The sequence below is a fragment of the Psittacula echo genome (assembly GCF_963264785.1).
Source record: "Psittacula echo genome assembly, chromosome: 5".
Taxonomy (NCBI): domain Eukaryota; kingdom Metazoa; phylum Chordata; class Aves; order Psittaciformes; family Psittacidae; genus Psittacula; species Psittacula echo.
Genome location: NC_137739.1, coordinates 28,039,421 through 28,053,548, shown reverse-complemented (window position 1 = coordinate 28,053,548; position 14,128 = coordinate 28,039,421). Strand labels below are relative to the sequence as shown.

The window sequence follows — 14,128 nt, the reverse complement described above, 5'->3', positions numbered from 1 at the left end:
AAATTAACCTGTCTCACTTAGATTTTACCATAGAATCCCAGACTGGTTTGGGTTGAAAGGGACCTCAAAGCTCATCCAGTTCCAGCCGTTTGCCGCAGGCAGGGACACCTTCCACTAGACCAGGTTGCTCCAAGCCCCATCCAACCTGGCTTTGAACACTGCCAGGAATGGGGCAGCCACAGAGTCTCTGCACAAGGACCCTGTGTCAAACAAGTGAAAAACAGGTCAAAAGGTCAGCTTACCGTTTTGAGGTAAATGGGTTATCTTTAGTGCTGACCTTTATATGTACCTGCTGACATAATCCTTGGGGCCACTGCATCCCATTGTTGGAAGGATTCTCTTCTTGAGATTTAAGAATATGCTAATATTCTTAGTTAAGCTCATAATTTACTCTTGTCATCTTTGTTTCCTATTTCCTTTGCTCTTTGTACATATTTATATTAGGTTATTACAGAAAGAACAAGGCAGACACTGTGAACAGCTTTTGTCAGCTAATGAGCAGCAGCTAGTGAGTGGTGGCATGTTGCTGCTTTCGTCAGCTAACAAGCAGCAGATGGTGCAGATTCAGAACATGGCACGTCAGCCCTGCTAAGTGCCTGTCATGACAGCAGCCAGAATTAGAGATGTACCAAATACCCAGAAGTCTAGATTTTCCTTCATTACTCAGAGCCATTTCTTACATGCCAACTTTGCATGTTCAGCTGTGAGCAAATAGCATCACACTGTGACTACAGTGACTAGCCCTGTTAAGCTAGGGGCTAAAGAGTGTAGGCTGTGGGCTGAAAAAACATCCTATGCAGGGATAGCCTGGGGCAGTGCGTTCTCATGTTGGGAACCTCTGCCTATCACATGTTTCAGTTCCCACTTGTCACTGTGGATCACTCAACACAAAGATAAAGGTAAAGCAGGTTTTTGGGTCAATTGCGAAAAGGCTGTGTGATTTGAGTGTTGAGATGTCTGTGCAACAGGGCATTATCCATGCTTCTAGGAATGTACTGCCAACACACTTCTGCACTGGCTAGCCAGAGCTGGCCTCTGTAGGATGAGGGGTGATGGTTTTAAACTGAAAGAGAGGAGATTCAGAGTAGACGTGAGGAAAAAATTTATAGTGAGGGTGATAAAATACTGGAACAGGTTACCCAGAGAGGTACTAGATGCACCATCCTTGAAGACCAGTGTAATTACAGGAACTTGAATACTTTCAAACTCTGCCTTTCTGCTAAAATGTGAAATGTTGGAAATGTCGGCTTGGGGAGGGTTTTTAAGAGTATTATCTGGGATTTAACTCTCCCTCTAAAAAGGACTAAGTCTACTTTTGTGGTGCTCTCCCTTACACTATATCTCCATCTAGTGCTTTTTAAATGGCTGTGGTGAAAGCACAAATATGTCAGGAAACCTGCATGTAGATAATAGTTTTAGACTGAGTGCTTATGGTGAGGGTGGTAGTTTTAATATATGGAAGGACAAAATCTAACAGCAGGGCCAGAACTAAAGAAGAGAGAAGCATTCTACCAGAGCTTTCACCCTGGAAGGATCATGGCAATGAAAATGTACAGTCATAGTAGGTTTTGTGTATTTATGTTAATGGAGGAAGCATTATCATGTGCTGGCATTCCAGGCTTTGAGATGTTGTGCAAACAACCGCCTTACAAAACTGTACAAAACCAGTCTTCAGTGGTCCCATTCGTATTTATAATCCAGTAAATATTTGTGTAAAAGCCTAATGACTTCAAGACTTCTTTTTCTAAGGAACTTAAATATGTAGCAGAATGCTACAGATTCCTTTATAAAAGTAGTTGTATGTGTTGCAGTAATTGTACGTATACATGCAGAAAACCTCTGGACTTCTGTTCACAATTTATGATCACTGGGTGCTTCTAAGCCTCCTGTTTTTCTTGCTGCTTACTGTAGTCTCTTGGTTGACCTGGAATATTTGTTGCAGGTATATTCTGACAGACATCAGAATTCCTTCAGCAAAGCTGAATGTTAAACAATGCATGAAAGGAGCATCTGCATTACTTTGGAAGATGCTATAAGCCAGCTGCTGATCTTTTTATCACTCACATGGCTCTCAAACTTGGAATATGAAAGTGGAATGAACTCTTGTTTTCACTCATGATTAAGCAGCCAAGTGCTTAGTAGTTATAATAAGATTTGTAATGATATGACCGTGGTGAATGTTTCATTTGAAGCTCAATTACAGAAATTTACACATGACTAAGGGCAAGTACAGTAACTACTTACATTTGGTAGCTTTTTATACAAGGGATTGTGATGCTAATTATTTAATCCTTTTGATAGTCTGCTCTAGATGGGGGGGTCAGTAAATAGCCTGACTGGAGAGCTTAGAATGAGGCAGGTTTAACAGTTGGGTGACATCAGTGGCATAACTGAAATAAAAAAGTCAGGTAGGTAGTAGTCCAGGATGGAGTGAGGAATCAGGTATGCAGAGGTCCTCTGAGGAAGGTTGCCCCTGATACTGAAGTCCCTTAAGGGCAGCATTCTGTCCTGACTGAGCTCATCCTGAATAACTTGACAACTTTGAAGTAGTACTTAATTTTTGGGGTATAACAGCTGACTTAGCATTTGTCCTTTTGTGTGATGACAACATCTAAAATACTTCTTCTAGTGAGAAATCACTTAATTGAATGTCTGCAAAACAAGCTTTTTGTCTATGCTCTTATGACATCTTGTGTGCTTTGTGATCACTTTAAAGGACTGAAACATAGATTTCTAGATAGTGAAAGAGTACTTTAAGGTCTTACTGTCTGGCAACAAGTAAAAGCCACTGACCCATAGTAGTCCAACTCTGAAATGCTTTCTTTTTTCCCCTTTTCAAAGGAAGTAGTTTACTCTTCATGGCAGCAGACTCCATTGGCTTTTTTACTTCAGCATTGTCCTTTCTCTCAATATAAACTATAGTGTAAATATTGCCCATGTAAGTGAGTGATAGTTTAGTATGTTGGAGGCAACTTCTCATGTTTCCTATGGGGCTAATTTTGCTACATAAAAACCAAACCAAACAAAACCAAAACCCCCCCAAAAAAATTCTGCCTTTGAAATGAAGTACTTTTTAGGCTCACTTTCTGTGAGTTTCCATTAGTAATTTATGACTAGCAGCTCTTTCACCTGTGTGGCTAACCAGGGAGCAAAGGCAAGAGTAACCCAAAGGCTTTAGTAGGTGCAGTGAATGTTCTACAGTTCACTGTTTTTTGGAGCAAAACTCATTAAATTGTGGACCTGTTGGAGCAAGTCCAGAGGAGGCCACAAAGATGCTCCGAGGGCTGGAGAACCTCTGCTTATAGAGGCAGGCTAAGAGAGCTGGGCTGATCCAGCCTGAAGAAGAGAAGGCTTCTGGGAAACCTTAGAGCAGCTTCCAGTGCCTAAAGGGGCTGACAAGAAATCTGGAGAGGGGCTTTTGACAAGGGCCTGTAGTGACAGGGCAAGGGGAATGGCTTTAACCTGACAGAGGGGAGATTGAGATGAGACATTAGGAAGAAGCTGTTCCCTTGTGGGGGTGGTGAGGCTCTGGCACAGGTTGCCCAGAAGAAGCTGTGGCTGTCCCATCCCTGGCAGTGTTCAAGACCAGGTTGGATGGGATTTGGAGCAACCTGGTCTAGTGGAAGGTGTCCCTGCCCGTGGCAGGCCATTGGAACCAGACGAGGTTTAAGGTCCCTTCTAACACAAGCCATTCTGTGATTTTATTGACTTCTGCAATAGTAGAATATTGAAAGGATTTTATGCTGGGAATAATACTCAAGTGTTAGCTTTTTCTAGGTGGGAAAAAGCTAGCTGAGAAGTGAAACTTCTCCATGTCTGCAAGACAGCCCTGTTGAAGGCCCCTGTGATGCATTTGCCTTCTGTGCTGAGGCAGCTGAATGACTGCAGCTGGTGGTGGCTTTCCCACTGGGAACTGAACTGAAAATACTGTAGGGTCCAAACAGCAATAAACTAGCCCAAAATAATGTTAGTATTAACTGTTATGGGTTATATCAGGTTTTGTGGTGAAAGAGATTGTATCCCAGTGCCATTCTGCTGTGTTCAGTGTTGCAAAACCAATCTTCTGCTCTGTAAATTCAAGGTAAAACCTGTTTTTCAGAGTTGAAAGATTAAGATCTAACTCCTTCGTGTAGAAAGAGTTGTTAAAGATATCTCAACTTTACCAAGTTGAATATAATATTTTAAATTCCATCATGTAGAGTCTTTACTGAAACACTGTGCCTTGCCATGCATGCATCAAGAGAGACCAGATTTACAGCACTGCCTGATGTGGCTGTGACATTTCTTGACATCAGTTAATGACAGCAGAGAAGTTTAAAGTAGTTCATTATCAAAGTCAGGAAAATACTTGTGACTCTGCAATAATGCAGCATCTGCACACAATGGTTTCTGTCCAGGGAGCTGCTCTTCTTGCATGCAAATAATCAAGTTTTGATTAGCTGAATAAATCATCACCTATTGCTGAACTGAGACATGTGGGTGTGAAGCAGTATGAAGTTATTTTGCGTGATTGCTACTTGAGAGGGTTCTAAGGCAACAGTTTGACTTCAGAGGTACTGATGCCAAAATGTGGTGCAGTTTACTTCTAGCTGCAGGTTGTCACAAATGTCTGCTGCTGTGTATCTGCTACAACTCCTTTCCTGCACTCCAGATTGCAAAATAACTGATAAAAAAAAAAAAAATAAAAATAGAAATGTTTGTAGAGTTAAAGAAAGGAAATGTGTTTGTCCTAGTGGCCACATCATGTTGGGTGCCTATAGATGTGATAGGCTGGAGATGCGGACTATCTGTCAGAACAGTGATGATTCAGTCGGCAAGTTTCTTCCCTAATGTTTCTATAGCAAGACTTACAGAAGAGAAACTCAACCTGTCACGTATGTATAACATCTTTAAGTGTTGTATCACTGTAGTGAGGAATAGCTCTCACGTTTTACTCTGATGCCTAAACAGTAGGTTAGTATTTAGATATGACAAGAAGTCGGGTTATGCCATCTTGTCCTGGCTATATTCCCCAATTCTGTAGTCCAGAACTGCACTTTACTTGCTGATAATTATAGAAGACATTTGATGCCTGTGCTCTATCTGTGGAAAGAAAAATCACTTGCCCATCATAGATCTGCTGTAACCTTCTAGTTGGGTTATAACTACAAAGGAGGTGATCCTGCCCCTCTACACTGCTCTCGTGAGACCTCACTTGGAGTATTGTGTGCAGTTCTGGTGTCCTCAACATAAAAAGGCCATGGAACTGTTGGAACAAGTCCAGAGGAGGGCCACAAGGATGATCAGGGGAGTGGAGCACCTCCCGTATGAAGAGAGGCTGAGAAAGTTGGGGCTGTTCAGCCTGGAGAAGAGAAGGCTGCGTGGAGACCTCATAGCAACCTTCCAGTATCTGAAGGGGGCCTACAAGGATGCTGGGGATGGACTCTTCATCAGGAACTGTAGTGACAGGACAAGGGGTAACGGGTTCAAACTTAAACAGGGGAAGTTTAGAATGGATCTAAGGAAGAAATTCTTTACTGAGAGGGTGGTGAGGCACTGGAATGGGTTGCCCAGGGAGGTTGTGAATGCTCCATCCTTGGTGGTGTTGAAGGCCAGGTTGGATGAGGCTTTGGGTGACCTGGTTTAGTGTGGGGTGTCCCTGCCCATGGCAGGGGTGTTGGAACTAGATGATCTCAAGGTCCTTTCCAACCCTAACTATTCTATGATTCTATGATTCTACTTGTAGCCAATCAAGAATGTCAGAATTGCTTATGTGCAATGGGGTATATATATGTATATAAATACATATACACACAGCATGAGGTTTTACATAGTATATGCGAAATCTGATTTTTTTTCCCCTGCTGCTGTTCATCTCTGCTAAGAAATTATAAAATAGATTACAGTTTTCTTAAAAAATGGAGCCTTTTCACACTTTGTACCCTAAAGATAGCAAAATGGTTTTCTGTTAATGCTGTAGAGCTCTGCCTGCAAACTCTCACATCTTCAGTAGAAGGTACAGCTGGTCCTGATGGGAAGTTACTATTTTTTTAGAGCCTTAAACGAACGTGGTGGGAAGATTGGTTTCTGCATGGCATAAGGAGTGACTTCACACATTCACACGTACAACTTCCAAAATAGTTTTCTTCAAAGAGGAATTTAGACAAGATATCAGGAAGAAGTTCTTCGTCCTCTGTGAGGGTGGTGAGGCCCTGGCACAGGTTGTCCAGAGAAGCTGTGGCTGCCCCATCCCTGGCAGTGTTCAAGGCCAGGTTGGATGAGGCTTGGAGCAACCTGGTCTAGCAGAAGGTGTCCCTGCCTGTGACAGGGGGGTTGGAACTGGATGAGCTTTAAGGTCCCTTCCAACCCAAACCGTTCTGTGATTGTATGACTTATGCTTGGGGCAGTGATGTTTACAGCAGGCTTCCATGCACAAAGGAGATAGTTGCTCTTGTTTTCTGTGAAGTATGACCCTCTTAGTACTGTTCCTTCAATGCTCCCAGGCTAGTCAATTCACATGGGTCTTTAGTTAGGTGTATCTTGCTTGCTAAATTTACACACTTGTACTCCAGAGTGTTGAGCAATTTAGATTTGCTTTGAGAGGTTATTTTAATCAAATTTAAGTTTGAATGTTTGAGTCATTCTATAAATCATACAAACTAGGAAAAAAATCAACCCAAGCAAGTAACATCTCACAAAGAAACCTTAAAGCATTTGAAAGCATGCCATAAGAAGGCACCAAACATTGGTACCACCATTGCTGCCTGGAGTATTCTGTACTGCAACAAAAGTATCTCTAACCTTTGTAAATGCTTTCTTTCATTCTTACCCTCTTATGTCTGTATCTTCTGCCAGCAAAAGCCAAATCCAAGTGCGGTGCTACATTCTTCCCCTGCGCCAGTGGGATCCACTGCATCATCGGCCGTTTCCGGTGCAATGGCTTTGAGGACTGTCCCGATGGCAGTGATGAAGAGAACTGCAGTAAGTGCAAGCCTGCCTGCAAGCGAGGGTGCTTCTTTTTCTGTCAGCTAATTAATAGAACTTAGAAGGGAAGCATTTGTTAGCCTTGAGTTTCTGAGTCAAATATTCTTCCTGTTATTCATGATCCCAGTGATCCTTGTGGTTTTCACCTGGGTTTTTTTTTTTGTTTTTTTAAGGTACAGTTCAGTCTTGGTGTGTATATAATACCTATATGATACTTAAGGCCCTTTTAACTTTGAAATGAGATTTAAGCTGACTGTTTGACTTTGAACAGGTTCTCTGCACTCAAATGCATCTCAAGTTGGCCAAATATTTAATTTGAAAATTTAATTTTTATTTTCTGCTTTTTGTCACTGAAGAATGTGACTTACTTGTTCAGCATCATTTAGATTTCTCTGTTTATGTGTGTTCTCAAACAACAAAAACCCAAAGGGTTATTTAGTGAATCTCTTGGAAGGAAGAGGTTTTCAAATTCTGATGTGCCTGCCAATGTGCTAGTTTGAGGTGATGGTCAGCATCTTGCAGGGAGCTTCACAGCAGAGAGAGATCATCTGAAATACCACTTGACTTGGGCTAAACCCCCTTGAGTGCGTATGTAGATCATTTTTATCTGTAACTCTAGCAGGGATATATCATAGCAGTGAGAAAAGGTTCTGTTCAAACCAGCAGCTCTGTTGCTATTATCAGGAGCTGGTAAAAGCATGGATCTGTAGGCAGAAACTTGCAGCAGATACTTAATGACATTTAAAGGTCAGGAGGAGGACAACAGACATCAGCTTTCAAAGATAACAAAAGGGGCAATGTTTATAGTGATATGTCACTGTCTGCTTCTTGGAGTTCTTGCTTTTCTCGTTTGTGTGCTTTCCCCAATGTCATGAGCATCTCAAGCTGCCATCTGTTGTTGGCATGGTTTGGGCCCTGCCAGGACTTTGGCAGTGAGATAGCACCTCTGCAGAGCAAGTGAAGCTAGAGAAAGAAGATTGAAGGCTAAGGAAATGACTTTGGGTTATACTTTAGAAAGTGGACTAGAAAGAAGTTTTGACAGAAGTGCTTTGAGTATCCTTGAGGTGGTGGGCTGACAAGTGGCAGATCTCAATTGAAAATGCACCAGATTTGGTTATGAATTACATGAATTCCCATGAGCTTGTAGTGTGTAGCTCCAATGGGACCTTGCAGCTGATAACATGCTGCTGATTTCCCTGTTTCTCTGTGCCATTTAAGCATGCAGTAGGCATTTTGTGGTATATGCAAGTGTCTGCTCTCTGTTTTGCTTACGTAGAGGAACAACACTGTAGGTCCTAAAGTGACCTGGAAAATTAATATGCTATGCAAGTGCGCAGTGGTTTCAGACCAAAGGAGACTCGGCATGTTCATGATAAATGTGCTTTGGGGGAGCTGGAGGTGTTTGTTATATGTATTGCAGGTTGTATGCAAGGCAGACTTTAAGGTTTGTTTTTTAAAAAACTCTTTAGAAGAATATCTTACTTCAAAGGATAAAAAATATGCAGTAAGTATTTTGGAATTGTAGCCCCCTGTGTTATTGTGGCAGAGAAGCACTTTGAAGCAGATGAGGCATCTAAACAGCTTTAAGATTTTCAATTGGAAAGTTGCATTCTGTTTCAGTTGTCTTATTACCAAAAACTGGCAGGAGTTCAGATAAGAGTGCCAAAAACAATTAAGGGACAGAGAGATTGATTTATGAGGAGATAATAAAAACTGCTAAGTTATGCATATCTCTGCTAAGTGATGACTGTGTTGGAAGTTGAGGCTATATATGTGCTGTATATGAAGGATGCAAATGCTGTTCAAGAAGGGATTATGGAGTTACATATGCTGGGCTATAGCTAAGAGTAGAGGGATGAAATTAGAAAAGAGAAAATGAAGATGAATATCAAGGAGACCTCCTTGACAGTGAGATGCATTGATGCTGTGGTGTAATCTGCTAGGAGAAGTGTTGAAAACTGCACTGCTTGAAGCTTTAAATGGAACTAGACATAGCATCTTAAAGCATGTTTACTACTGGGTTTGGAGTGGGTGAGGAGTCTGTTCTACCTAAGCAAGTCTGCTTTAATAGTGTTCTGGTTCTGCTCTGTGTGCAACACTGGGCCTTATGTGAAAGGATTTTCTGGGTGCTACTGCAATGTGCATGCATGTTACCCTTAAGAGGGGTTGAAACTCAAACACTGAAAAACTGAAAAATATCTACATTGCTATTCTATCAATTCAAAATAGTGAGGAGAATGGGAAAGGTGGAAAAAGACAGAAGCAGAGGTATATAAAGCACAGCTTAGCAGTTCTCAGCCAGGGTTGTTGGCTTGTAGTCTGAAACTTGAGCTAGACAGAGTTTGTTGCAGTGGGAAGCAACAGGCAGTGTTTATGATAGGCAGTGCTGCCCTCCATATGTCTTCAGTGTGAGCAAATGCTGAGCAGTGATTGTGACAGGGGCTCTCATGAGAGTGAACAGGAGGCTTATCACAACTGTGGGTGGACTGAATCCCTGCTAATGGTAATGAATCCTGCATGAATTAGGAATTTCATCTCTCTCTTTAGAGAGACAGGGTTGCTTTGATTGCCAGGCTACTCCCACATATTCAGCAAATTGACCAACTGTTGAGTTGTGACCTTTTGTCTTTGATTGCTGAACGGCTGTTTCACTGCCTGAGTAAGAGAATCTCTAATGGAAGATTTCACTCTTTTTGCAGCAGCAAATCCCTTGCTTTGCTCTACTGCCCGATTCCACTGTAAAAATGGTCTTTGCATTGATAAGAGCTTTGTGTGCGACAGTCAAAATAACTGTCAAGACAACAGTGATGAAGAAAGCTGCGAAAGCCCCCAAGGTAGGCACTGGGGTTTGATTCTATTCTGCAATATTATCCCAACTCCAATTAATGCAGAATACAGGCTCAGTAGAAAATATGATTGTTGGTATTCTCTGTGGGCTACAGCTGTGGTTTCTGAATTCTGCAGCTAATGAATGAGATGTGGAGTATGTGTGTGCACACGTTTCATACTTAGTGCTCAGAAGACTGGAATCTTTTTCAGATGAGTATAAATGCACTTTTGCAGAAAGTATTTATAATCTATGATCCAGTGCTCGCTGAAGTTGCTGGGAATCCATTTAGTGGCTTTGAGGAGCTGTATTGGACCCAGTGGGATGAGTAGTAAAACTTTGGTTTGAAGTAATTCAGTAGTCTGTCTGTTTACTAGATGCGTAAATCTGTGTAGGCTTAAGGCTTTATATTGTCGCTGCTCAGTTACTTCCTGAAAGGCATGTTTGCTGCAGGACAAGTATGCAGTGAAAAAATTTATTCCTACCTTGCCTGGGGTTTGTATTTAGAGAAAAGGATGAGGATGGCAAAGAAAACTTGTTTGAAAATAGTTGCGTATTAATTCTTCTAAGAATCATGGAATACTAGAATGGTTTAGATTGGAAGTAACCTTAAAGACCATCTAGTTCCAACTTGCTGGCATGGGCAGAGACATCTTCCATTAGACCAGGTTCCAAGCTCCATCCAGCCTGGCCTTGAACACTGCCAAGGATGGGGCATGAACTAGGGAAATAAGGAACATCAGGCCAAAGGGGTAAAAGTTGAAAGATTCTAAATCTGCCCCCTTTTTTAATCAATAAAGGTTTGATATATCCAAATAATTGGAGACAGATTATTTCATAGGTTAGAAATAATTGTATTTTATTTGCAGAGTTCTTTCTGTGGTTTAAAGCCAATTTTGTGTATATGTTTGTATCTGCTTTTAAGCATCTCCATTTTAAGAATCTCAAAATGCAATGTCTTTTTTTTTTTCTTTTTAACTTATAATAGAAGTCTACATGTGGTGCTCCTCTGTTTGTTTTCTGTAACTTAATACTACAGTATGTTATAAAACATGAAGCATATATGAATTATTTGAGGTTAGCAAACGATTAGGCAGCCTCAGAAGATTAATGTGGGTGCGAAGGTTTCTTGTTGGGTTTCTTTTTATTTTTTTTGTTCCTTTGGCTTCTGAAGCTTAGAGCAGCAGTGTTCTTTTCCAAGGTTGGGATGAGTGCTTCCTTTGCAGATTAATTGCCTGGATTGCCTCCAGTTTGGTTGTTGTCATGACAGTCTGCTTTTGGACATGACTGTCAAGCTCATGAGAAGAAAAGAGCTGGATTTCATGGAGTCGTTACTTCTGTCTTTATCTTTGGTCCTTCTGGAAAGTCAGATTAATAAGAGGGTTAAACTAAGTAATTCTGTCTGATTCTAAACCCAGGAAAGAAAGAGCCCCCAACAAGAAAGAAGGCACTCTCTCATTAGGACTAGAGCAGTGATGCTTTTTGGGTTGGTTTATTTTTTGGGTGGTTTTTTTTTTTATTTTTTTTGGGTTGGTTTGTTTTTTGTGGGGTTTTTGTGTGTGTGTGTTTTGTGGATTGTTTTGTTTTGTTTTGTTTCTGTTGGGTTTTTTTATAATTATTATTAAAAGAATCCAAGTACAGAGCTGGGAGTAAGGAGCTCTCAAAAGGAATTGCTGGTTGTGAGGACTGTGTGTGATTGCATTTGGCAGCTTTAGAGCCTCCCCGAACTGCCATTTCACCATCTTTAAGTGGACGAGTCTTGTGTACCTGTCTTTCACAGCAAGGATTAAACAGTATAACATCCTCTGCTTCCCATCAGAATGTAAATGATAATTCCCTCTGGAGTTTGCAACTATGGGTATGTCTGTCCTGGCTTCCAAACACAACAACTGCTTTGTGTTAATTGGGATTTAGAGACTGCTGTGGGCAGTCTTTCATTTCTTATGATTCTTCATACAGCAGATCTAATTACTGTAATTACAATGTGTTTTGTGTTGACACAGTACCCAAGGTCATTAGCTAGAACTCAAGTGTTCTGCGTACTTAGGGACAGAGCAAAGCAAATCTGTAGGGTATTATGAAAGCAAGATAGAGGGTTTTCTTCCCATTAGATGTGTTGCCATGTTCAGTGTAACAGAGCGTAGTCTGACATACGAGATAGAAAAATAGCACAAGGGTAATCTAAAAATGTGTTGATTTAGACATCACTGAGCTTCTGAACCACTGTATGATAGCGTCATTATCACTATTTAACAGATGGAGAAGAGGGGGCACAGATCAACTAAACAAAATGCTCTCAGAGAATGACATCCTGGCTGGTAGGAGCAGTGCTTCATCTGTGCCTGTCTGCTTCAGGGGGATGTTGTGAGAGTTAATCAATGTTTGCAAACTGTTTTGAGATACTATGATAACATGTGGAATAAAAGTGTGAATTATTAATTGATACTTTGCTCTCCTGCTCTTGGGTATACTTGACAAGCTGTTTAAATTAATACCTTTTCCTACTCCTCCATGATGTTCAAAGGCCTCCTTTATCCTACTGTTATATGCTCCAGTAACGGATTGGTTTGGGTTGTGTCAGATACTCTTCCAGAGTAAAGATCCTTTCAGTCAAGAAGGGTCAAGCTGCAGGCTAGAAAAACAGGAATGTGACCTTTGGTAAAACGTATTGACCTGGCTTTGACGTGGAACAGCTTAAAATGTGCCATCCTTGCTGAATAATAGTTCTGCAAGCTGCAATTTGAAATGAGCCTGAAGTTGTGGGTTTATAAAGATTAACTTTAGTTGTACTTAGGGGTGGAATCACTGGGGAGGTGAGGGGTGGAATGGGGGGAGGGGAAAATTGTGGCCCCAGGATTTAGTTGTGAAAATGGGAGGAGGGTCAGGTTTTTGAGAGCATGTTCCCACCCTGCTTTCTCCTTACCACTTATAACTGGGTGTTTCACATCTTACAGAAGCTTTGTATGTCGTGAGAAAAGCATCATTTTAAAAAATAGAACTGTGAAAATTTAGCAGCAACTCAAATAATTCTGCATTAATTCCCAACAGTAATTACTTGTAGCTCTTGCCCCTGCCATGGTAAACTCCAGAGATGTTCCTTTAATCCCACCCCAGCTATCCTATGGTTACCTCCAGTTTCCAGCACTGTAATAGTACGGTCTTAGTCTGGAATATGGTGTATTCATCTAAGTATGCACCTGAGTTTTGGGATTGGGTAGAGGATATAACTGCTTGGGTTATCCACATGAGTTGCATATATGAATTGTGCTTTCACGGGGGTTATTCCAATTTTAACAACACTTGATTGGAAATTTCTGCTCCGGTTCTGTACTTAATGGATTTTAATCCAGGGAAATTCCTTTCTCCCACATACTGGATATTTTATTTCAAACTCCTTTTCATGGCCCTTTCGTTCTAAGTTTGCTGAATACCTTTATTGGCTTTAACGCATTGCCTAGGAAAGGGGGCTTACTGCTGGCAGGGACTTGGAACCATATGAGCTTTAAGGTCCCTTCCACCCCCAAACATTTTATGATTCTATGAAAAACTGAAAAGGGTGTTTGTAGATCTGAGGGATGTCCAGCCTCTTCACCTTATCTGCCTGAAGCTCAAAGCAGTTATCAGCAGGTGATGACTTGGGTAGTGTAAAAATCAGTTTTATGACCTAGGTCAAATCTTAGACAAGGTGTTGTATCACTAGGGGCTCACCATGTTTGTCAGCACCTTTAACAGTGGGGAAAAGGGGAAGAAAAAAAGGTCTGGCAGCAATTGCCTTGCCCTGAAAGCAGTTCCTTGAAGGCAATTAACAACAACATGGAAGTAACTTTGTGTCTTCAGCTCATATTATGTCTGTTCTGTAGATAGGTGTACTTCTGGATGCTGATGGTAGCCTTCCTGCAAGGTGCAGCTTACTCCCATGATGGAAGTGCTGTTCTTAATGGGAGTGACTTATTGGACTCTTGCTGTAATCCTTCTTTTTTAATACATATTTTTAGCTAATTCCAAACTCAGTATGTGCACGTAGTAACAGCTACTTTCAGTCAGTGGCTAAGGGAAGCTGGAAATTGAGGCTGTAAATGGGATGGGGTTTTTTTTCTCACCTGTGCAGAAATGAAATATGAGCTCTTAACAGTTGTGTCCAGATATTTATATCTTCACTGCATGACTTTTATGTCAAATTAACAGTTCTAGAGAAGGGTGATGACATGAGTGTGCGGTTTCTTTGCCTGTGCTTCAGAACTTTGAAACTAGGTGATAAAATGTCACGCTAGAGGAACACAAGTGTAAAATAAAGGACATTCTTTCTCCCCCTTGTTCTTGAGGCTAATTAAATTCTCT

General features: G+C 41.2%; 1 protein-coding gene across 1 annotated transcript in view; it reads left to right on the top strand.

Moving 5' to 3' along the window:
* Positions 1–14,128, top strand: part of LDLRAD3 (low density lipoprotein receptor class A domain containing 3) — a gene marked incomplete at both ends in the record, with an annotated part of 88,802 nt that overhangs the window by 31,414 nt on the left and 43,260 nt on the right. Inside the window, 2 exons of the mRNA XM_080619026.1 lie at positions 6,835–6,960; positions 9,663–9,797. Coding sequence (XP_080475152.1) covers positions 6,835–6,960; positions 9,663–9,797 — 261 coding nt within the window. The remainder of the gene's footprint in view (positions 1–6,834; positions 6,961–9,662; positions 9,798–14,128) is intronic.